We start from the raw sequence: 26,888 nt of genomic DNA, 5'->3' as shown, positions 1-26,888 counted from the left end.
AATGTTTGCGTTTCACGTCTTTCAATTATTCAGATGGAAATGCCGCCCTCTACTCAAAACTTTGAAAAAAACATGGTGACAGACTTTGGAAGGCTAACTCTTGTATAACAATGACGTAATTTTATGGGAAGACATTTGTATTCGAGCACGGCTACAGTACAGTTTTTGATTCGAGAACTCTCATCATGTCGGATTCACTGAAACAGTCAGTTGTATGCTCAACAATCCAGAGGGTGAGTCGAACTTTTTCCTATGTCCATGTAGAACTTGTGCAAAAATAAGCGAATCCACAGGCCTTTGGCGAATCAATAAATGCGTTTTTCACCAAGCTGAAAGGTGGAAAGATTTATTATTTTGTAGCACGTCAGTAGTTTGATATGACTAACGCCTTTCACAATAATACTGGCTATTCCATTGAGCATCGTGCTAGGCTACAGGTCAAAATCTTATTCCTTAGGTTGATATACATATGTAGAGATTTTTATAGAAACTATTCCATAGCTATTTACATTTCTTTATCACTTTTTGCGGTTTTGCGGTTTCCTGTTTTTTGTTAGCCGATTAGCCGGCACACGCCAAAACGACTAGTCTTTGCGGTTTTCTATAATTTTGGCACGCGCCAAAACGATTAGTCTATTGCGCTTGTATGGGCACGTTTAGTCTCACTGTTTACCTCCGGTTGGTTAGCAACCACAGTTTAATTGACAGCCGATTCTTTATATTTAGGGTAAATTGTTGCAATAAGTGTTTCCTACGACGTTCGCACAAGTGAGAGCCCTATACTATGTCAAGTAGGGCAGTATTAAACGTGATGTCTTGTAAAATGTCCCCCTTATCTTGGCCTGCTGGGTTTTTAAAAGTGTTTAAAGGTATACAGGCACCATGTTCAAATTAAGCCGTTGCTACCATGGAAAGGGATCTAGCTAGTCATAGAGTTTATGGGGTCACGCCAGGTCACACTTAAATAATGCACCACTACATGGTCATAATTTTACCATAGTTAAACAATCGGAAATAATTTGTCTTCATTACTCTTCCTGGAATGGGACAAAGAAATTATTAATTGTCAATCCATAAAATAAATAAGTACCAGTGAATCTTGAGTGCTAAGGGGAATTGGGTTCACAAAATTAATTTGAGATACTAGTAGAATTAATTTTATCACATAAAATAATTTGAAGGCATAAACTTAATTCGATGAATGCGAAGTTAGTAATATACTACATAACACGTATTTGAGATGACTGCATGAAACAAAATTAAAAATGCTTGAAAAATTATTTCTGGTCTATATAAAATTAATGTTAACACACTAAAATTAACGGGAAACATAATTTTGACCAGAATGGCCCTAATATACATTATCTTTATCATTATACACCTGCGTCTGCAATCTTTGGAGTTTCTTCGTACAGTAAATTTCGGTATCAGAGGACGCAGAGTCCAATACCTTTGCCGCGGAGTAAATAACTTTTGGTGTTATTGGACGCTATTTGACCTTTGACCTCAAAACACCATTACGTCAATGCGGGGAAATACTTCTAAATATTGGGTACTTCACAACGTTAGTAGTGTTGAATCAAAAGCCTGTGAATTCGGGTGAAATTATGCTGCCGGCCTACAATTTCTCACACGTACACTCTGCCGCGCAGGTTTGAAATTTCGTTCTGTGCGCCTAGCGGACGCGCTTAACGCGTTCTCAGTTTGCTCGCGATCGCTCAGTGCAGTGTGGGACGGTCATCCCCAAAAAAGCTTTAATTTTGATTTTTTCGAGGTAAAATTGGATTAAAAAAGGTGTATAATAATGAGGTTATTCCCAAATACCGGGATTTATGTCCGAGTACATTTTAAATAGAAATAAGGGAAAAAGGAACATTTTCAATGCCAAAATAGTTACCATGGCAACTCGAAACATTAAAATAAGTCTGGTTTTTGTGTTCTCTGACCCGAATTCCCTACTAGATAATTTTCATATCAATCAAAGTAACTTTTCATGGGATATTAGAAAAATTGATATTTTCAACCCCTAAAATGGTTACCATGGAAACATGGGGCAGTGAAATCGATATCATATTTGGTCTTTTCGACCCAAAATACCCTACTTGTGAAATTTTCACGGAATTGAACCTATTATTATTCGCGTTATTATTTCTATATAATACTTATATTAATTATTATTATTAATTTCTATTTCAGGCCATAAATGCCCATAATATAAAATTAAGAGATGCCAAAAATTACAGAAGTTAACAAATGAGCAAAAATCTTAATAAAGAACCTTTCTATAATGTCTCCAAAGTGAATGAAAATACGAATCAGATTCTACACAGGTACAGATAACTTGGTTTTCACTCACGGACAGACGCTTGCAAAATGCAAGCAGCAGTCTACGATGAAGGTAAGCAAAATTAAAGATGTTCTTGGTCACAAAATTCTGACTAATACTGACGTCACGCTTCAGATCAAAAATCAACCTCAAGGCATTATTATAAGCTATCCTCAGTTTTCACATTAGTTTAGCACTAAAATTACACCACACGTTCAAACAATAAACACTATACAAAAAACTTTAAAAAGGACATATTTTACTTTCTGAGAGCACTGGCCAAAGTTACAAACAATAAAATTGGCTCTCGCATAAAAACTACGAAGCTGTCTTTGCATACCTGCATTGTCCATCTCAGTGGAGGACATAATGTAGCCAAGATATTTCTTCGAATTTATAAATTTAAAAGAATTACCATACAAATATACACAAGAAATCCTATCCTGCTTCCAATATTTCGGAAAAATAGCCATAGACTCAGTTTTTCGGTATGAAAGAGAGTATCATGCTTGTTACTATAGTGTTCACAAATGTTGATCAATTTTCGTAAAGCTTTCACAGATGGACAAATCAAGGCCAGATCGTGAGCATAAAATAAGTGATTCATAATATGATTCGCTAAATAACATCCTACGCCTGCAGGCTGTAGCTTACTACTTAACTGGTCTACATAGATAGCAAAAACTTTTGGTGAGAGAATACTTCCGTGTCGCACGCCATTAGAAATTTGAAAAGGATTGGAATCAGCTAATGCCCAGTGGACGAAAAACAGCTGATTGCTATACCAGTACTGTAAAATACGAACAATAAACAATGGGATGTTGCGATTAATCAATTTTCTAAATAAAGTCCAGTGTTTGACTCTGCCAAATGCTTTCGTGGCATCCATGAAACACAGAAAAACTGGCGAATTTTGCCTTTTATAAAAATCAACAATTCCCTTAAGCACAAAGATACACATGTCAGTAGAATGTTTGCTTTTAAAGCCGAATTGTAGAGAACTGGTTTCTATAAATGAATCGATCCTGTGTAAGATATATAATTCCAAAGTCTTCGAAATAGCTGTTACAATTGCAATGGGTCTGTAGTTGTCAACGGACGTAAGATCTTTTGACTTATCATTCACAATAGGGCATATCGTAGCATGCATGCATACATGCGTCGGGTTAACAACCATGTATAAAGAAACTGGTAAAATACAAACTCAATAGAATGTAAAAAATTGAAATTCAAATGCTCTGCGGCAATGCCGTCTTTACCACTTGCTTTTCCCCTTTCAAGCATTTTAACACAACGAGTAATTTTGTCTACAGTAACCACAATATCTTTGTGAAAATCAATTTCTTTCAATGACGACAACACAAAATGCTTGTCTTTACAGTTTGAAGCTGAGTTAAGCAGTTTCTCATAGTGATTTTTCCACATATCAGCAATGTTGTCGTGCCCACAGCAACCACCTACGTTAGTTGGAAGGGGACAGCTCCGAATGGCGGTAACAAATTTCAAAAACTTGCGCGAACCTCCCCGCGTCAGATTGTTAGATTGATAATACATTACATACATAATAATTACATAATAATTGTAAACTATTGACATATTTTGATAGTATCAATGCTAGTTATGGATCTACAAGTGTTTATGAAGGTTTTTGAAGAGTGATATTTTACACCTATTGTATTAATAACACATCAAATATTTTCCATTTAAATAGGTCCCTTTCAATACAGTTATTTCTTTTCAAAATATACATTTCTATTGTCTTGGAAATTATAAAATTTATTTTTACGAAATTAAAGACGGGTATGACATTATTAAGTTTACAATCATACTTCGACTATTTGGCAATAAGAATCACCTCTTTTAATAACAGGTTGAAAGACAAGTTGCGTACGTCATTCTCTTTCCCCTGACCTGAGTTTAATTAGTCTGGAAGATTGTTAAAGTAATTATCTTCCATAAACCTTGAATTGAGTTAGTCTTGTTTACTACAGGTGAAGATTATTTTACAACAGTAATTAGCAAACCAATAGAAATTCTAGATTGTTATTATACTCGCTAGGTAGAATTACTGAATATAAATATAGGACGGCATAGTTTTTCAGTCAGACTTTAGGATCGTGTCACTGATGTGTTTACTTCACGACTTTTGGATCACTGCAGCAGTGTTTATTTCAAGACATATTAAGATATTTACATTGACAAGTTGGATTTATTCTCTTGACTTTGCCCGGACCAACTTCAAACCTGCAAGTTAAAATGTTTCTCACTGCTTAGTTAACTCTGGAGCGTTGTGCAGTCCAAGCTTACACACTGTAAAAATAGCGGACGCTAGACGCGTCCTTACTCGTTGAAAATGTAAATATCGCTGTTCAAATTTGAACAATTAGTGTTCATATTGTTAAAACTAGTGTTCATATTATTGACATCGATGTTCTAAACCTATACACGATGTGTTAACAAACATCTCGTAAGAGTGTTCAAACTTCAGCATTACAGAAAAGACTGCGAAACAATTGACAATCTTTAGTGATTTTACTTTACTACGGCTAAATTGAATTTTCTACTGCCTCGCTGTCTGGCAAACGTACAGGGATTTTAATATACCGAATTTCCCACTAAGTGAAAAATGTTTCCGCTCTACGATTGCTGTATGTTTTTTCTTAGAAGGAAGTATACAAAATAATTTTACACGTTCATTATGGGTCGAAATTTTGAAAATTTGAAAAGAAACTTAGAAAATCACCTTGAACGTTTTAATTGTAACATCAGCTTGCAAGAGGCGTTCTACTTCTAAACACTTGGTGTTCAGGTTTTGTGCCTGTTCTTATCTTATGATGCATCAAAACGGAAGTTACGACATTTGTCTTGTAAACGCACGCTGAAGTAGTGATCGGCGGGCGCAAGACCACAAAGGGTGAGTTTTCTCTTAAACATTAAAAAGTGTTACATTTTGAAGCATATGTATTTTTTTCCTTTGAAATTTATTGTATTGTACTTTGGTAAAGCTAACATACGTGAAGAAACTTTATACTCTAAGTGGTTGGTATACCAAACACTAGTAATATGCAGCAGAACTTTGGACCATTGCCTATCGATCACAGTCGGGTCAAGGGTCATTGCCGATGAACTGAGGCGATAACCTCTACCTGAGTGAAATCAATACGCCTTGCACAGTACCGCTCCGTAATCACAGCTAACACATGTCTTTCAGTAGGCATAATCGTATGTAAAACATCAGTTAAACATAGCAGAGTATGATTGTATTGTTTTAGAATATGAAAGACTGCTTGTTTGTGACAAGATTGAATAGAGGCACTGTATATAAAAGTCTTCCCTTTCCTTAACCTAGTCAGCCCCTTGTCTTTCATGTAAAAAGTCTCATATCTTCATATTACCTATGTTGCATTATTTTCAGGCGAATTTTCTGAAATTTTCACTCTAAATTTTCTGTCTCTTTGTGCTTCAGTTCTTTATTCCCCCTTGCATCAGATGAAAGAGACTTCACGTCTTTGAAAACGTATGCTCCAGTGATATTTAGTCAATCATAGCATGCTACTAATTCATATATTATTTTGTATTGTAGCTCAACACGTCTCTTGTGTTTAGCAACTAGTTTTCGGCTTTGCTGTCAGTGAGGCAGACCTTATCTAAATAGATGGACGTAATGCATCGTCCTCAAATTTGTACATCCCAAGCTTTTTCTTCAAAAGAGCCATTATGATTGCTTTAATATTTGGATTAGAGGTCCCAAGGGATTACCGTAATCGGATATGTTCAAATTATGATGAATTAGTCTGATTTTGCTATCATTTTGGCAAAATTTTCTTCTCCTTTTCTGGGGTTCTAAGTCTTCAATATTTGGTAAACATGTCCCTAAAAATGACCTTAGTCAAATTTGTGGAAGTTGTAATGAAGTATTCACATTTTTATTTTTCATGTCAGTTTTTGTAAGTTTTGGTCAAGACAATTTGAAACTCGTCTTCTAAACTACAACTATAACAGCCTTGACATTTAGGACATAGGTCTCCACTGATAGCCTTTTTCAGATTGTTCAAATTATGCAAAAATGTGCAAATATGAATTTTGAAAATATTAAAGACATTTCAGATATTTTCAGACATTAAGGGTTATCAGAATGTGATATATTCAAGTTATGATGAAATCAGCATTTTATAAATTTTGGGCAATTTTTACTAATTTTGATAAAAAATTGTATCTCAAAAATTACTCGTCTGATAGCTTTGATACTTGCTATGCACCTTCTTAGGGATGATCTAAGTTTGATATATTCAAATTATAATGAAATATTCGATGGTGTATTTTTGCTATTTTCCAATTTTCGGTTAGGCCTCCTTATGTGAGCTGTCAAAGATTCTCTACATAAAAAAGCGAGCTCTTTCTTTCTTTCGCTTGTTGTATCCCTATGTTGGTGAGGAAATGGCTAGCATTTCGTTTGTTGCCATTTGATTCAGACAGCAGCTCCTTTCACAAGTAAATTTCAGTAAGGACTGAAATTTCCGAGTTCAACATTAAATGTATGTTGATACAAAGATCAAAACTAATGAAAGAAGTCAAAATAAGTGAACATCTTTCTTTCATGAATGTGACTTTGTTTGCGTACCGTCTATTTACTGTCTGTTCTGTGCTGTTTTGTGTCTATATTTACAACTATAGTCTTACGAATTCTAACCTACTGTCATCGGATTATGGATTGGTATGATTGCGATTATGTTTTTTATTTTCTCAGAAGTAGATTTTTGGAATATCACTGATTTATTTCAGGGTTTATTTAAAGATATTAGGAACAAACCAACCCTTTTGTTTATGAAGGACTTTGTTGGACAAAGAAAATGGGTTTCACACTGCTAAGGACCGACTTTCCCGACTTTCTGCATGTTGTGCCTTAGTGTGACACTTTGACAACTTGACATGTTGTTTTTGCTTTGTTGTTGACAACTATGTACCATTTTTATCAAGGAAGCCTTGACTATCTTTTTTTTTCAAAATTTAAATTGTCTTTACAAGAGGAAATGTCTTTAAGAAACCATCTTACAAAAGTGGAGTATGCATTCCATACATGTACGTGTTTGCAACTAAAAAGGTGAGCCAAATATTGAGCTTTTTTAATAAGAATTTTGCACTTTTTTAACTAGTATGAACAAAAAAAGGTAATCAAAAATATTATGTAAAACCTGTTTTGTCATTTATTTGTTCATATTTCTAAAACGGTCTACAGTGTTTATGGGTTTTCTTTTGTTCGAGTTATTGATAGGAAGGTGTAAACATCGTTGGCCTTTCCCTCTGACAAACTTTGCCCATGTTCACTAAATGATTTATTTTACTGAAGAAATATTTTGTATATTTTTAGAAAAAAGACGTTTGCTGAATGTCAGTTGTCTGTATTGTAATTTTAAGGCGTGAACACCCCCTTGACGCTCAAAATTGAGCGTATTCAACAAGTGCGAATCATGTGTTTTATACTCTAAAAATAGTGGACGCTAGACGCGTCTTTACGCGTTCAAAATGTACATGTCGGTGTTCAAATTTGAAGGGCTAGTGTTCATATTGTTAACACTAGTGTTCATATTGTTAACAATGATATTATAAACCTGAACACGATGTGTTAACAACCATCTTCTTTTAGTGTTCAAAAGCTCAGTCTCAAACATCTGTTACAATACTATGAAACAATTAGCAATGTCTTGTGTTTTTTTACTTTAAAATGGTTATATTAAATTTACTTCTGCCTCGCTGTCCGGCAAACATACACGGATTTCAGTGTTACGAATTTCCCACTAAGGGGAAAATATTTCCGGTTTACAATTGCTGAACGCAGAAAAATGTAACAACTTGGCCGGCTATTGAACCACTCTTTTTTGGGAGTGGAGATTTAGCCGACTGGTTCTGTCTGTGGCCTCCCGCTAGGCGACTGATGCCGTATGTTGTGGGTTCGAATCCGATTGAAAACTATCCGAATTATTAAAAGGGAAGTATACAAAATAATGTTACACGTTTATTACGGGTTGAAATTTTGAAAATTTGAACAGAAAATCAGGAAATCACCTTGAACGTTTTAATTTTAACATCGGCTTGCAAGAGGCGTTCCATTTCTAAACACTTGGTGTCCAAACCTTTTGTCTAAATTATACAGCCAATCAGTCACTATGGATTCATAGCCTATTATTATAGATTTCAGCAAAGCAGGAGACATGCTGCTTTCTTCGCTCACCTTACCTAGCGATAAACGTGTTGTTGCCATCTTTTGAAAGCATGTAGGAATTTCTTTTCTACGTTTTTTGATTTATGACGACGTTTGCTTGCCCATATCATCGAGATAATCTCGATGGAGAGGTTGCTGATTACTAAACAGACCAGTACGTAACGACGAATATCTCAACTAGGAGATCAACACGCAGTAAATCTATTCAGCCTTTGGCAACGACGCAAGCACGCTGTCTATTCTAGCATCATGACCTGATGTCAAGGTATCTTGGTTTCAAGGATTTTCACCAGAAATGTGAGACACTATCTCTAAGATGTATTAATTCACTGTCAACATCAGAAACATCAGGAACATCCAGGCGCCGCCGTCTCATACTTATTTGAAGAAAATACACATCGTAAGAAATGGAACAGAAAAAATCAACGATTTATGCTGACGACTCATGTGTACAAAGTGTAGCCAAGTAGTCCAACAAGCAAAGATTTGTGTGAATTGGATTACACCAGTCATTAGTTGAAATATTTGGCCTACGTATCGTGAATTAGAACATGCTTGAAATTGTACATTGTGTGAAAATGACCAGAAAGCATACACACCGAAAAAGCAAATGATGTTAGCAGTGGTATGTCTGAGATAGAATAATAATTTCAGGGTTTTATCTTTTTGTTGAACGCTGAACAAACATATATTGTTGTCTATATTGATTTTCAGAGTTCACAGTGAAGGTGAAAATGTCAAAACTTGTGTAAGACAGTCTAACACTTGATCGTATCAACATCTGAGAGCTGTTGTCCCATCGGGCACTAGTTTGTTCTTAGCCTAACTCAAATGTTCAACTTTCTGTCCCGTAATCGACAAATAATGCATAATCTTTGTAAGACAAAATTGTCAAGCTTCGAATTCGATACAAACAGGACGTTATTTGCCAGTTTTCTTACCTAAGAATGAGACAAATAGCTCTTGAAAAGGTAATTGTTTCGTTTGCTGAAAATTTCAATGAGTGTGGCTAATGTATTTTCTTAGCTTTTCCCCTGTCGCCCTTTATGACGACAGAGACTAACTAGTGTTATTTGTCAAACTAAGTTAATGTTTGTTCTTGTCTTACATAGAATGCTGACGATACCAAACTAATTCTCCCTCTGTAGATTTAACAATGGCGGGCTGTCGTCATAGGTGGCGTCCCATGAAAATATCAGCTTGTAGAGTTAGGATTGCAACTATGCTTGCTACCAACGTACAAGTCGTATACATTTCTATTTCGAAGGCTCTGTCGTGCAGTTTCTTAGTACGAACCTTCAAATGATTGACAATATTTTATATTGATTTGAAGTTGAAATTCAATGCACATCATGCCACAAGGAAGAACCAGCTTAAATGTAAACTAAGTGAGACCTAATATAAGTTAATGAAATACGGACCATAACAATCCTCAGCCGGTATATGTCAGCCTTGAGGGAAATAGATGTCATGATGCTAAACGTAACCCTGTTCGTCGCGGCACCCCGAACATTTGTAGTATGTTTCGGCTGAAGGTCACGATGAAGGCTGCAGTTTTTTTCATTAAAAGTGCAGTAATCGAAGATTTAGTTTGCTTTGACGTAATTGAGTATTTAAAGCAAGATAAGGAAAGCAGTGAACACATTTATTTACATCGGTTTTCAAAATTAGCAGATCGGCGAATTTCCTCCTTTGAATTTACATGCTAGATTAGTGTGTTAATGAACTCGTGCATGAACTTGGAAACTCTTTGATACAGATTGTATCATAGTATTGAAGTATTGCCGCATAATGTGTTTCTCAATTTTGTGTAGTCGTACTTTCGTAGACACGCGCATTTTTTTCATTTTTCGTGTTCTTCTTTTATTGTTTTCGCTTGCATTTTCGAGGATGCTTAGCGTGAATTCGAACGACAGTTTTGGTCTACTTGACTTCAGCAATGTCATCGCACTGGTACACATCGTACCTGGGTTAAGTACGTTAAGTATTGAGTTAAAGGTAGTACACACGCACCATGCCAGGAAGAATTTGCATAATCTCTGTTTTTTTATCAAAGTTATCGTTTTAGGTGATTCGGTACCGTCAATATAAAAGGAAAACTACGATAACGATAGCGGTGTATCTAATAGCTTGCTATTTTCTTAATTTTTCGCTATAAAATGTTCAACTTGACTTTTGAACCTGAGTTGTTTCTTCAATGCATTTCCTGAGTCGGAATATACTCTGGATTACTTTCGTATTTAATAACACATACGCGTTACTTGATGTTGCCGTGAGTGTGTGGGGGTTCGAATCCCGTTTAGGTTATAGTAAAATTTATATTTCTTTAACCTGAGTGGACAGTTCTGCTGGTGGATATTTACTTGTCCCCGAGTCTGTCTGATAGCTCAGTAAAAAGCTTCGTGCTTTTCCGATTACTATATATGTGTGTACTTTGTGTGTGTACTGTGTCTGTGTGTCGTCTGCTCCACGCATACCGTGTTGTTCGGTCGCGCACAGAATTGAAACATCTAAGTCGGTTACTGTGACCAACTCTTTTGGGTTGGAAGCAGTGGCCGACTGGTTTTGTGTGAGGCCTAGCAGCTAGGCGATGTTGCCGTGAGTGTGTGGGGGTTCGAATCCCGTTTGGGTTATAGTAAAATTTATATTTCTTTAACCTGAGTGGACAGTTCTGCTGGTGGATATTTACTTGTCCCCGAGTCTGTCTGATAGCTCAGTAAAAAGCTTCGTGCTTTTCCGATTACTATATATGTGTGTACTTTGTGTGTGTACTGTGTCTGTGTGTCGTCTGCTCCACGCATACCGTGTTGTTCGGTCGCGCACAGAATTGAAACATCTAAGTCGGTTACTGTGACCAACTCTTTTGGGTTGGAAGCAGTGGCCGACTGGTTTTGTGTGAGGCCTAGCAGCTAGGCGATGTTGCCGTGAGTGTGTGGGGGTTCGAATCCCGTTTGGGTTATAGTAAAATTTACGCGTTATTTGATAGCAGTATGCGCCTCAAAAAAAGGAAGATGTAACTTCTGCTCAAACTTTCATCAATGAAACTTTCAACCTTTCTTTTATCAAATTGCAACGCTTTGTTCGAGAGACACAAATTTTCAGATATTTAGAGATAATTTAAATTGAAAATTTCCATTATCACTGTATTCACTCGAGTTTTGCAAATATAAAGACGGTCAATGTTTTTTTTCAGGAGCCAAGACTTTTGGTTAGCCCAAAAAGTGGTGAATAAGAATATCTAACTAGTCATAAAATTGTGTTAACATTAGCCAAAATACCTGAATAATTGAAAACTTGAATAATTGAAATTATATTGTTTTCCTTTATCAATTGCAAGAACTCATTAAAAGTGATGTTATATCATTAAACTTACCTTTAACTTCCTCAAATATTTCATTCGAAGAGTGGCATCATTAATATGTCGTGTTTCATCTGTGTAGAAGTCCATTGCTTTACAAAAAGCATTGTCGTATTTTTCTAGGATCTCCATCTCATCGCAAGGTTTCTTCTTGGAAGAAGAAATAGGACCAAACTCATTTTCATAGACAATATTTGCTTTTTTCATGGCTGCGTCAAGCAGTGACTTCGTGACATCCTCCCATAAAGACGCAATGCATGGTGTGGAATCTGTATAATTTATTTTTGACACATAGCTTCGGAGGAATAGCGCAAGATCTGGACAGAGTTTGAAACAAAATGACACGTTTTGAGGACAAAAGAGAACTTATTCCGAATGTCCTACTTTACGGCTAAACAAGGAATGTAATTGTGCATTCAGTGTAAAAAGTGATATAAATTGAGAAAGTGTCATATGGTCAAACTAAGTGTAAATTCAATGTTAGCAAACACTCTAAATACAAAAGGATGTACTGTCATTAATATAAAGACTACATTATCAAATGCTACGCACTTGCCCGACACGCAGGCTACAACAATCGCAAATATTTTTGAGTCATACCATTATCATGTAAATGTCTTGCCTTGCCTTCAGGAAGTACATAGAGATTAAAATCTGCTGATGGCTATGGCTTTTAACATACGTTGTTTTGAAAACATATCGAATGAAGTAATACTAAATTTGAAGGTGAAACACTCACGCGATCCGTACAACTTTCCAACTTGGGGCCACATTTTTTTCGGTTTCATCATCCTATCAACGTTAAGTCCTAAGTTCGCGATCCCCCGGGCAAATTCTGGGTTAATCCCCTTTACATTTCGAAGGTCTCCTATGTCATTCAGTTTTGCAATAATGTCCTCTTGAAATGACGGTATCGGTAGCTGGATGGCATCAAACACAGGAAAGTGATCGAGGATGTCTCTTTTTATCTTTCCTTCTCTGACGGAATCTTTATCTGAGTTCAAAATCTGTAAAAAGTCAAGAAAATAAAACAATGATCGGCACAATTCGTCTAAAAAATTGTGAAATAAACATTACCAGTTAATGTAAATGAATAATGGACCACATAAAATGAAGGAATAGTAAATAACTATGAAACGGGGCTAATATGTTGGGGTACAACGTTTCTAGGATGGGTAGTCAGATTATCGTGCTACGCGCAGTTAAGATTCAACCAAGGTGACGAAGTTGGTGTAAAGTGGTAAAGAAATAACTTGGTTTCAGTCCTTTGTCAGACCCAAGTATCCTATTACTCTGATTTGGGAAATTAGTATACATTACATTTCGACACAACATATCAATATCTATCAAAGAACTTCGTAAATTATTTCACTTATCTACTGTCCAAGAATCCTTGCGTCGTCATCGTTTGTGCTAATGGCCTCTGTCTAACTCTGTGGTCTTCATATGAGTTAAAAGCTTTCTTACATGTTAGGACTTATGAAACGTACACAACAAAAGCAACAGTGTCTTATTTGTCATGTTGAAATAATTATGTTCGAGACAAATATATCACCCATAGTCATCGATATTTGTGATCCTACAATGCACTCAATGACTCGACCTTTTAATATGTGATGAGAACACCGCTGCATTGGGATTGGCTGGCTTATGCGGCCTAGATAGCCTTATTTTACGAAATTCACAACAAACCTCTTAGGGTAACAAACGGATGTTCTAAAAAGAAAAATTCAACACTGATCAGACACAAACAACTAATTAATTAGTATGCTCTAGGAAGACCTTATCAAGAGACTATAAACACCAACCATCACGGACACTAGATTGACACCAACCATTATATATATAAAAAATATATATATATATATATATATATATATATATATATATATATATATATATATATGAAAATGGATTGCTTGTCAATGCAGGCAAAGTATAGTGCTCAATGCATTTCTGCAGGGCGGTAATACTGAGAATCTAGGAACTTGTAGTTGTCACTCTACAGGCTGTTTCATGCGCTAAGCAATCATCAGGAGTGAGGATTTGGCGGGAATGGGACTGTTTATATTGTGTTGCAGGTGAGTATGCATATTCAAATAAGCGGATGCGGCCATGGCAGGTCAGTTATTAATGATGAGAATTTGCTGCGGTGTCTGCATTTTGAGAGGAATTCTGATCGTTTTTTGAGGGTTGATTCGCTGTCTGAATAAATTATATGGAGTTTTTCTGTTATGCAAAGGTTGCAGCGTTTGGTTTTATTTGAATAGGGGGGAGCTCTGTCGATAATTGACCATTTGATATCGTAGTTTCTGTTGTTGTCTTTGAGTTTCCATATGAATTTTGAGAGTTCTGTGCTATTTCTGTGCTTGGGTGTTTTGAATGTATACTTGTGATACGTGTAAAACACTACATTGGACTCACGGACTCAACCTTCAAACAAAGATACACGTATCACAAGTATACATTCAAAACACCCAAGCACAGAAATAGCACAGAACTCTCAAAATTCATATGGAAACTCAAAGACAACAACAGAAACTACGATATCAAATGGTCAATTATCGACAGAGCTCCCCCCTATTCAAATAAAACCAAACGCTGCAACCTTTGCATAACAGAAAAACTCCATATAATTTATTCAGAGAGCAAATCAACCCTCAACAAACGATCAGAATTCCTCTCAAAATGCAGACACCGCAGCAAATTCCTCCTCATTAATAACTGACCTGCCATTGGCCGCATCCGCTTATTTGAATATGATACTCACCTGCAACACAATATAAACAGTCCCATTCCCGCCATATCCTCACTCCTGATGATTGCTTAGCGCATGAAACAGCCTGTAGAGTGACAACTACAAGTTCCTAGATTCTCAGTATATATATATATATATATATATATATATATATATATATATATATATATATATAATATTAATAATAATAAAAAAACTTATTACATATGTACCACAGTTTACTGCCATCGAAGCGTGCGCGCACTACCGGTATTTGCACTGCAGTGCAATACCAAAAACATTATGCCATTCCTTTATGTTAATATGTATTTACCAATTTTAACTCGGAACTATTTTTGTTCGTAAACACAAAAACGTCGTCCACAAGATTTCATTTTACTTTGGTTCGATGCTATCATAGTAAAATGCACGACATGACCGATTTCAAACTACGACAAAGATTGAGAAAATTGCATGCACTAGTTATAGTGTGAGGATGATTTTAGGTATCCGGAAGAGTAGTTTGTTTGTCAGTAAAGCAAAAACATTGACAACGGGCGACACTAGTCGGCTGCATTTATGAAAAAAAAAGACCTTACCCCCAAAAATTGCTACAAAAGGTTTCTCAACGGTTTTTGATAGAGTCAAATGTGCTTAATAACATACTAAAAGTCTACCAAAATCTGACCACCGGAAACGCGTCATTTTTCAAGATGGCGTCCAAGAGGCCGCCATATACTTAAAATGGCCATATACTACTTAAACAGGAACTTACAGGACCGTGGGCGCACAATAGAGCGATTATTCATGACGCTCATAATTTACATACACTGGGCGGGATTTTTCGAAGTCACGTGTGGACGATGGTTAATGGAGGGGTAAACACTATCTGTTACCGATTAAGAGGGATTTCAATTATCACCTTCTGTCTAAATGTAATGGAAACCTGAACAAGGAATTTGTCTCCACGGGTAAAATAAACTGAACGCGATCATTTTATGGCCGCAGTAAACCCCGTCTAACTTGAGGTCCCGGGCTTGAGGTCTGCCTAACTGCAGTCAGAGTGAACGTCGACTAAAACTTCGTTGTATACTACAGCATGATGACATCTTATGTATAACTAATTCAGTTGTTATAAGGAATGAATCAAAGGCAATATTTTCGCCTTCTATTTGAAAACATAAACAGCGCTGGCAGCGTCCGACAACGTCCGCAAATTCACAAACAATGGAACACAACACCGTGCACCGACCATAACGAAGTGAAGCGTGAATGTCATTGGCAGGATTTTGACCCCGGGGTGACGTAATTGAGGTGAAATGTACGTTGAGGTAACGTAAACTTTGACTGCACACGATACGATATGCCTACAGGAATTCGCACGATGCATAAATTTTGTGACAAACAGAACTTAAAGTTTTCCATTGACATTGAAACTTAGACTTGTAATACTGTAAATCCGAGCGTTGATATTTCAATTTTCATGACGCTGTGGTGTAGTTCGCCGCGATTGCGCGAGTAAGCTTGTTCGGATCGGATACATCGCCGTCAAGAGTTGTCTATACTCGCGAATGACGCTTGTCTGTCCATGCAGTTTTTGCATTTTTCGTTTATCTGGTGACTTAAGTTCCGAAGCCTGATAACGTTTCGACACTGTCGAAAATGAAAAGACAGATGCGTCTTTGCCCGCTTTTCGTCAATCACTAGTAACATTTGTCGACACGGATCGACTGGCATTGGTATCAAGTTTGATAAACGGTACAAAGAAGCACGGTCCCTCAAAGTTGGCAATCTATAGACGCAAGCTGAATGTGTGAAACGTTTCTGGAACATGTCCTGTGTCACGAGTAGGGTATCCAAAGCTCACATGTTTATATCTGTGTCTTGATTAGGGTACACAGGTGTAATTTGTTGTCTCAGACTAATAGACCGTAAGAAAATTGGACATGAACGGAAAAGCCGAATGCCCAATAGCATCAGCTGGCAATGTCCTCCATAATTTCAAGTTATGGTACGAGAATACAGTGAAGTAGCATTTATATATTGTTTTTTTTTTTTCTAATTTTCTAGGCCTTACGTTTTTGTCATGCTATACCTCTATAACTTTTATCTAGTAACGACATGGTAAGACTTGCTGTCACATCTTGCAATAAAACGTGTGCAATCTAAACGCTGATGAACAGCGAGCATGGAGCAACAAAGACTGATGTGGAGCCATGATTTCTCATTTTCCCTAGCCGGACAATTTTTCCTGAATGTTTATTCTGATGAATGAACGACAACTGGAGTAAACTGAGGCGACTCCAACCCAATTTGAAAAGATGGTCTACATTTTACTGCCACTGGCGTTTTCTACAGACAAAACACACAGACAAATGTCATGATGATACTGCAGTATGATGACGTTACCGGGACTGACTTTTTTTTGAACGTGTTGATTTCATCATGGACGTGTAAGACAAAGATATCCAGATATTATTTGATTACAATGTCGGATCATCGGATGTATACCTGACTGAGACCTAAATAGGGTCATAACTTTGACCCTGAGATCACATTTTATCGACCATTTAGGGTGATTTCGGTGACATCGTCTAAGACTCGAGACTTGCAACTTTTAGGTCAAGCCCTGACGTCACATACTCTCAAATAACTGTCAAACTCCGTGTGACAAGGAGCCGTGACACGACCTCTGCTAGGATAATGTCCTATCATTTTGAACATATGATCTTAGACAGAACTAAGACTGTACACTTGTTTCGCACTTGCCATTGGTGGATGGAAATGACGAGAGTGATATCAGAACACATTTCAAGCCTTTTAGCACCCAAATGTCTTGTCACAGGAAGAAGCATAGAAAAGTTGCGCAATACATTATCTCCCTTTGATGTCCGTTAGTGTGAAAAAAAACGGACGACATTCTGGTGGGGTCCTGGGACCGTCGTCCAAGGACGAAAATTTTCCGCATTGTTCGCGAAAAAAAACGGCCCTTCTCAGGACCAAATGCCAAACGGTCCTTTTCAGGACCACTACATGCTCCAAAAAGAGAAAACCGTGTATCGTTGACTCCTTCCCTGGATGTATGTATGCGTGTTAGTATTTGTTGTTTGTAATCTTTATCTAATTGCATTGCTCTGATAAGTCGGTGCGTTATATTTGTCTCGGCCAGTGGGGTAAACATCGCTCTGACCACGTGATAAATTTGAATACTCATGATTGACAGTGTCGTGACATTTGCACTTTGGGGTCAAATGCTCGTTCCGGAACACGCTGTTGAAAATATATGCCGGCGCTGACAAAAATTACAACATTTTCAAAGTTTATTTTCGACCTGACTGCATTTGCTGTATATTCATAGACAATATATGCGACATTTGGTGACATCAAACAGCTTGAACACGGTAAAATGACACGATTCTTGGACCAAACACGGCACGTCCGATCAGTAGCGTGGCTTTTTGACATTTGCATAGAATTACTGTAATCCGGCATTTATAGGGGAAGTTCCTGTTTAAGATTTAACCTAGACTTGTGATGTCTGTGTCTACCACCATGTTTTAGTGGTTTAGGAATCCAACTATCATATCTAGATTATAGACAAGTGGTCATAAGTCCCATAATTTGCATATTTGTACATGTATTAAAAATATCACTGTCACATTCTTCGTCCGGAACATGTTGCTCATGTGGATTTTCACAATTTCCGAGGTTAGGTAGTAAAGGGAAATCAACTCCACACATCGTTCATATTTGGGTTGTTTGCGTTTTGTGTATGAAAGTATTTTAATATAAGTGTATGCCATGCTTGGCTGTTTTAAGTAAAGTGTTGCTTAGCCATGGCGAGACGTACCTGTAATCTACGTGTCTTAATGTTACTCCACACTGGAGCGGAGAGACTAGTGTGACACTGCGATCCTTTGGCGCTGCGTTTCGAAAACCGAGTTTTCTTAATCAGTCGCTTAAAATTCATTCTTGATTGGTGAGACGTGTTGAATGGTTGATTGTCTTTATTTGGTAGTATGTTGTTCCACTTACGTTTGGTGTTCAAGTAGGGAAGCTAGAATGTCTACTGGTTGGTCTTGATGTGTTTGTGTAGATTCGTGTGAACCTGAGTTCGAGCTGTTGTCGCTTTTGTGAAATCTGGCGCTTATAAGTCTATCGCCTATATTTCTGTTCCTTCTGCCGGTATATGCGATTATTGGTTGATTTTGGAACAGTTTTTTTTTTTTAGTGTGTCGTCTTTTTCAAGTTCACTTCAGTTTTCTCTCAGAGCTTGCTTGATTTTTGTCATTTCGATGTACGGGCTATATGTTGTTATGAAGACTACTGTATTGTTGGTGGCGTTCTTTCTTTCTTTTTGTTGTTCAAGCTGTCTTTTTCTGCTTTATGATCTGTTTCTCTGATAATGCGTTCTATTTCATTTTAGCTCATATTTGGTATGTGCATAAATAACAAAAAACATCTAATATGGTGAGTCGGTGGCGTCTGTGTGTCTCTATGTATGTATGTGGGTATGTTAGTGCGGATGCATGTCCGTCACATGCAAAAGCTCCCTTACCGCCAAAGCTATCATCTCAGTATTTGGTGTACAGGTAATGCAGGGGCTGAGATGTGACGTTGTTTAAATGGACGTCAAAAATGTTCAAATGAGGTAAGAAAAGGGAAATCCTGCAAATGTGTAGGAGTGGTGGTATGCCAGTGACTCAAACAGGCTACTCCACTGACCTTGAATCATTTCCTGTCATTGTTTTTGAACTGTTATATATTAACAGACCTGCTCAAACTAAGAGGGACTAGCTGTTTTTGCTATGCATGTTGCTAAAGTTGACCCCCAGTACCTAAAGTTTCAGACGATATTTACTTTTGTCATTCTTCTTTTTCTGGTTTATATATTTCTTGTTGTTTTTCTGGTTGTACTGTGGAAGTCATTGTCATAACATCAACGTAGAATTTTCCTGTACTGAACAGTCAGATAGAAACAACATTTATTGTTGATCTTTGGTACCCATACTGGTATGTACCAATTCTGATCAAATATGATGGACACCGTATAATTGCGGTATTTTATATTGTCGGTCTTGTAGTTTTTCACTAAATTGTGTGACTTTCTCTGTGAAATCGGTTTCGTTGTTGCATGTTCTGATGTATCGTAATGTTTCACCTTTGATCAGACCTTGAATGTTGCTGCCGGATGGCATGAGTTTCTTTGTAAGAACTGGAATGTATCTGTTGGTTTTATGTGTGTCTTGGTGTCGAGAATGTTCTTTTTGTTGTATCGACGATCTTTGTAGATAGTCACACTGCAAATTTTTCTGGTTTGCCGGCCAGCTAAATTCAAGCCAAAAATAAACCGGCTTGTTTGTCAGTAAACGGATTGTTTCGAGTTGTGAATTTGGCTTATATTGGCTTTCTGGCATGCCAAGTCTGGTTTCTGTGCATGCCAGTTTGGCTTTTGATACGGCATATATACATGCCAAGTAAAGATCACTTCAGCTTGCCAGTAAGCCAGTTAGTACTGAACAATGGTTTACAGGCAATCCACTCTTATATGAACTAGGCTTGCTAGCAAGCCATGTTTTAGATACTGTGGCTTGCCCATATACCAGATAATGCTGAATAGTGGCTTATTTGTAAACCAATACCACACTTCTCTGGCTCAACAGTAAGCCAATTCTGGTTCCATCTGGTTTGAAGATAAGCCAATATTACTGCAATGTGGCTTACAAACAAACCAATTTCTGACTAATTATGGTTTACAAGCAAGCCACTATAAGGATTCCTCTGGTTTACCAACAAGCCATTACAAGCTGGCTTGCAGACATGCCACTCTAGGGCTTTTGTATGGCTTGCTGACAAACCAGTTCAATATTGGCCATATTGCTGGGGGGGAGGGGGGGAGGGATAATTATGTCTGACCATCCTTCAAATTTAAAATGGATTTCTGCAAACTTGCAGACACAGGGGAGGATTATCATCCCATGGAATGGCCTATTGGGTCCTCTATGTGATGGAGCTACACAAAGCAGGACTGTAAAATATCTGAAACACAAACAACAGCTGAAATAGTTAGAAATCCTGCATGCAAGCTACATTAAAAAAACAACAACAACAATCATCAAAATTAATTTCAGATTAACATTTATTGCAATTTACAAGAAATGAAACAGTAATTGTTGCAACATAATTAAATTTAATACTTACAAGGGTATACTCACTGAAAATGACATTCTTATGAATGCTACTTGTAAAATCATACTGATAACATAATTTGATGTTATAACGTTTACCTCATGCATCTGATGCAAAATTGCTAGCTGTTTCACCGGGAAATCCCCTGCGCATTACAGACCACTCATAATTGTCAGCACATTTAGTTCACATCCCAGCTTTGTCAAGCCAGAAGTACTCTACAAATTGACAAGTTCCTTTCAGACATCTGATGTAATTAAACTTTGAAACCCTAGATAACTAAGCAAACCCAGCATAACATTGTCTCTTTCCATGCTGCAGAAGATTACACCTTCAAGAAACAACACAAACTGCTTGCTCCTTCATAGACGAGCATACCTAAACAGGGCTGCTGCTTTGCATCTCTTCCTCAGAGTTTTCCAGTATCCTGGAATGTAAAAGATGTAAACACTTTAAATTTGAGGCACAAGGTTAGATCATGGTAAAACACTCAGTACCAAGCTACAAGTACAATGAGGGCAAGGCCTATCTACTGGTATGTTTAGGGAATTTGTGCAAGTATATTGGAATGTTTATTGGCAGCATTCTAAATTACAGTCATGTTCTTAAACACATATTTGACTGCAAGTACACTATTATCAAGTTTTTCTTGGTGCACCAATAATCTGACATGACTACTCAGGGTAAAGTCTCTTAGCATGAAAAAAAGAGCTCTTACAAGTTATTGTCAATGTCATAGTCCTTGCTGCATCACTGCACTTGCAAAAATGTGTAAAACTATGGTTTGAATGTCATGATAATGAATTTTAAATCCAGAATATCAAAATGAATATATTACAAGGCAAGATATGTTAGAGTCACAGTGCAATGTGCTTTTGAGACTTGCAAAGAAGCTGGAAAGACTTTGAGAAAGCATTTTATCACTCTGGCTATGCAACAGCCATAATTGATGATATACTTCACATGTATATAGTTTGAAATAAGTAAGTGAAGCTCCATTAACTGTAACTACTGTTTATCATCTACACTTTCTTGGACTACTTTCCTCAGCATACTAAATGCCAAGTATTATGTTTGTAAACACAGCCTGTATTTTTATCATTTTTATAATTGACAATGAATTCTTGTCCAGCCCTAAATGAAATTTCAACAATAACAATGCTACATGTACATACCAGTGTTTTTGTTAAGGCCGGTACCCCGGTAAATGTTATCGGGGTTCCCAGTCATTTTACCGGGGTTCCCCTTGGTATGTCAATGCAATCAGATTAGGGGACAGCAGTAATGTTACCGGGGTTCCCAAATAGTTTACCGATATTCCCAAACCTTAGCAAAAACACTGCATACTGTACTGAGTAGCTAAACATTGAGGATTTCATTATGCTCAATGACTTGAATGGGAAACTACAGTTGATAAGCAGAACAAAAATGCTGGCAGAAAGCCCCCAAGTTGTGGCTAATGGAGATCCGAACAACAGAACTAAGCCATAATCTACCAAGTAAACATATGATTCATGTGAATGAGGGTATGGTTGATGGTCATATCTGCCTTTTATCTTGAAATAAATTGACAAATGCAGATTTGACATGGCCATGTCCTTGTACAACATCCTAGCACAGCTTTGACGAGCACTCTGTGTACCACCCATGTACCTGACAACACTGTAGCAGGGGTAATTTTATACACATCCAGATATAGGAATGTGTGCTGTATGTATGTGACATGCCTAGCACTATATGCATGTACCAGATGTGCTGATCACCTCCCTCTACCAGGACCTGTGTTCAGCATTTGAGGCACAGTGATGAACACATCCACATACCAGCTGTGAAATTTTCAGCCCCTTTTTACCCTTGTCACATAAAAGCTTACTTCCCTGTACCAGCCTTATTGTAAACACACAGTGCAATTGTGCCTATGCAGACATTCATGTACCAGTTATGTTGGAATTTCCCTATTACAGAACTGTACACATTGCTTCTACAAGGTTGATTTGGAAGCAAATTTTGAAGCTCATTTTTTCAAACCCATGTTACGGTACATGTACTATTTGCAAAACTATTGTACAGGACTGTTGACACACTAGGTACATGGATGTGAAATGCAGCTGTGCTACTTATTTTTCTGACTATACTACACTGAGGATATTATTTTAATAGCTGGTAGTCTCTGTAGCTTCCAGAGCTGGTACAGGTATGTGCACATCCCTGAACCAGCCCTCAGAATGTAACAGGGCTGTGAGAGATTTCCAGTGTAGGATTACACGGACGTCGTTGTACTGAATCTGACAGAAATTATAAATCCAGCATGATGAAAACTCCATCAGCTGTAGCCATTGGCAATTTCCAAGTAGTTTTGTTGTGTGTATATACAGTTTCTTGTTCTACTTCTTAAAGCATAATGAATGTCTAACATACAGTATCAACCCAGTTCATATGTGTACAGCATGGTTATTGTTAAAAATCTAATTTCAGTCTGGAATAGAATTCATTTGTCAACAATAACAATGGTTGTTAAGCATGTACACAGTACATTGTCAAGCAGAACACTGGTATTCAAGAGACTGTTATATAGCTATCAAAACTGCAGTTTGTACACACAACAATGAAGATTGAAAATTGCTAAAACTTACAGCTAATGTCAGAGCAAACTAGTCAAGGCACATTATGTGCCTTGACTAGTTTGTACTGAATCACAGTAACAAATTTTTTCAACAAGCAATACTTACGTCACAACTGTTACCATTTTTCCAACTGCAGTTTTTCCACCAAAGACACTCTTGAGAACCAAAAATGTTTGATGCCTGTTTAAAAATAAGGGAAATGGCAAATTATGTTTTGATACACCAGACTAAGATTCAATATCATAAACCAGGTGCAAGCAAATGGCTCCCCTCATAAGATTGATTATAACAATAAAAAGTTTAAACATGTCTGTCTGTTGTGTGACCACGACAAAGATAATATGTCACAGATATGTAATAACAGCTGAAATTTAAACAAAACCCAAAGTGTTAGTGTACTATGTGGAAATATGAGGAACATTCATGCCTGATGTAATTATTATCACTGCACATAACAATACTTGATCACCTTTTATGTTCGCTCTTTGAATTCCTTATGTGAGGGCAGAGTCTTCATTCTGCTTACACATTGTACACAGAGAATCCATTGTTAATTTGTTGAGCTGAAGGCATTTTCTGTATCAAGTATATTATGTCCTGGACAATCTGTTGAAAAAGAAACAAATAATTATCTATTACCGGTTAGTGGAAGTCAATAGTCACATTTGTACAGGAAGTTATTTGCTGGAAATGAATGACTTTAATATTTACCCATCTTGAGTGACAAGATGGCTCACAAAATTTGTGTAAGCAATGTTGAAGGACCCAAGTTCAAATCATGCTGTGGAAACATAAATTTGCCTTGAATAACAGAATCAACCATTACATCTTTTTGGCCAAAGGATTTGTGAGGTATGTGTCTGTATTAAATCATCTAAGTTGCCAGTTTGAGGTTATTATCAACATAAACAAGAAATATCATCCATGAAACAGTATGTTTGTTATTGAAAGAATGGCATGAGGATACCTGCAAATAAGCTGTGGCAAGTCAGTTTGCCTGAAAATAACACAGAAAGGTAGTGTGAAACAAATGTGCAGTTTTACTCACTTTTTCTGGTAAAATGGGGCATCTCTTTACTGTGGCAATAGCTCTTGTTGCAGCTATTTGTTGGTGTCTCCGTCCTATATAATAATGACAAAGGGTTATTAAATGCAATTTTCCTGTGAACTGATGGATGACAAAATTTAAATGATTGCCATCTTTCCGTTCAGGATGGACAATGGCAAGGGGTTATTAAATGTATAGCGGACTATGGACGACGTACACCGGACGACGCATCCATGATCTACCTCCTCAAAGAATAGCCCTGCGTACAGGTCTGTGTGTTCCCGGCGTTATAACTTACGGCCTCCGCATAACTGGGGTCTCTGCGGTCCGGATGAGGACCGCAACGAAAACGCTATTTGGACGAAATTCTGCTCTATCGGGGCAAAATCCTTTTCCTGCCTACCTTAACCTCCTCACCGACCCAAGGAAAGATGCGATTAACTTCTCCGCTCGTTTTCTGAAACATAACGTACTCGACAAGTTGTTTACCCACGGGGATCGCCATTTTGAATCTCGCTGCAACAACCCCAGTTATCTCCATATAGACCGTTGCAGAGCTAGCTAGTGGTGGAGCCTGGAGGCCGTATAACGCCGGGAACACACATACCTGTACTCAGGGCTACTCTTAGAAAAGCTCCTCGTCGCTGACCAGCTGACACAGTGGAGCTAAGAAAACGCATTTGATTATTCACCGAGCATGGACGATTTCGGGGAAACACATTAATTCGCGGTCGTGAAAAGCCATACAAACACGATAAACATACACCCGTCCATGGTGTAGCGGTATGTCGAAGACAATGGCGAATAGTTGTGACAAGGAAATTTTCACTTTTTCCGACAATACTCAAACGCATGTTACTTAAAAATGGTTCAAGCTAGCCGATATGCTTTGAGGAAAAAAATAAGCGCGGTTTAAATCAATGACTTTGCAATTCTTCCACGGAATATGCAAAAACAAGCTTACGTTTGATTTGTTGTGGCTATGCATTCCAAGACGTCGGTTGCAACTTGCATCTGATCTTGACCCGTATATATGTGGTGGCGAATAGCTATCGTTGAGGTACATAACCAGTTCTTGCTTGCGAAGTAATTCTTCATCGGTGACGGAAGCCATTACTGTCGACTTGTCCGGAGAACAGAATCGTAAGCGCTGATACGATCGTCAGTAACGCCTCGGCTACGTACGGTGCAAAGGCCAGTGTAATTCGGATTTTTGGCGGGCGCAGTATCATATCAGTGCCACACAGGAATTAATACGCAACTGCCTAAAGTGAAGGGATGGGGATTCCAATAGCCAGCGGTCCCTTTAAGAGTACGATCAATCAACAAGTACTATAATTCTTACATATGTCACAGAGATATAATATCTATGACGAAGTTTAAACATTGGCTTGGTGAATCATTGTGTAAAATTGAACTATTTTAAAGTGCAATGTTACAAAGGGTGAAAGGACGGTCAAAGGTTAAGGACTTCCTCCTTGTACGCTGTTTTGGTAATTTGAACGACCGTCTGAATATCAGTTGCGTTTGCTATGGCTTGTGTATATTTTTGGCACATTCAGGGGCATAGAACATCCATTTCAAACATGTCCTTATTAATAAAATGCCGCGTCGGACTTGTCCCAGGATCAAGGCTGTGGCCTGGCAAAAATTCAGGATATGCCTACAATCCGGGCCTACAGAGAATAGCATTGATCCCGATTTCAGGCTTGTATTACTAGGCCTACTGCATGCGTGCATTCGGCCAAAGTTTGTTGTTGTATGCGTGACTCACGGTTGTGGTAGCTTTAGTCTGAGCTATGAATTATTGTGGTTGTTACTTCCGTCGTTGTCTTGGAAAATGTTGACAATCCGACGTATAGGCCCTACATATATTTTTGCATGTCAATGAAAGAAAATGACGTCATTTGATATCAACGCTTTTTATTGTCAATTATATCCTTCAATTTGTTTTGATATTTATGTGCCCACAGATTTGAAGCAAGTCCATGTCTTTTGCTCAATTGAAAACTTCACAAAATTGTATCGCCCAAAATTAAAGCTAATCAATATGTTGCACTGAATGCGCATGGTCCTCCCTATCGTGCGAAAGGCCTGTCAAGTCGTGACGTGATGTAAAATTCTGGTTTAGAAATTAGCCAGTGACTGATGATGACAATGGCTTGAAAACAGGCCGATTAATTTCATAAACTTGAATGGTTTAAACTCAAACCATGCCCACAAAGCTGCCACTTGTGGTTGGCTTAAAGATGAGCCAATGAATTTGTTGGTATATAAACAAACCAACGATGCCAGTGGCTCAAATTTAAACCGATAAATTATATTGTCAGGGGCTTAAAAAGAAGCCATTCGGCTTAAATTTATACCATGACGGGCTTGATAATAA

General features: G+C 37.6%; 1 protein-coding gene across 1 annotated transcript in view; it reads right to left on the bottom strand.

Moving 5' to 3' along the window:
* LOC139130281 (uncharacterized) overlaps positions 1-26,888 on the bottom strand; it is a 331,155-nt gene that overhangs the window by 137,178 nt on the left and 167,089 nt on the right. Inside the window, exons 9-10 of the mRNA XM_070696034.1 lie at positions 12,644-12,911; positions 11,920-12,221 (exon numbers count right to left, since the gene is read on the bottom strand). Coding sequence (XP_070552135.1) covers positions 11,920-12,221; positions 12,644-12,911 — 570 coding nt within the window. The remainder of the gene's footprint in view (positions 1-11,919; positions 12,222-12,643; positions 12,912-26,888) is intronic.

The sequence above is a fragment of the Ptychodera flava genome, chromosome 3, assembly GCF_041260155.1.
Source record: "Ptychodera flava strain L36383 chromosome 3, AS_Pfla_20210202, whole genome shotgun sequence".
NCBI classification, from domain to species: domain Eukaryota; kingdom Metazoa; phylum Hemichordata; class Enteropneusta; family Ptychoderidae; genus Ptychodera; species Ptychodera flava.
This window is presented reverse-complemented; position numbering and strand designations above follow the sequence as displayed.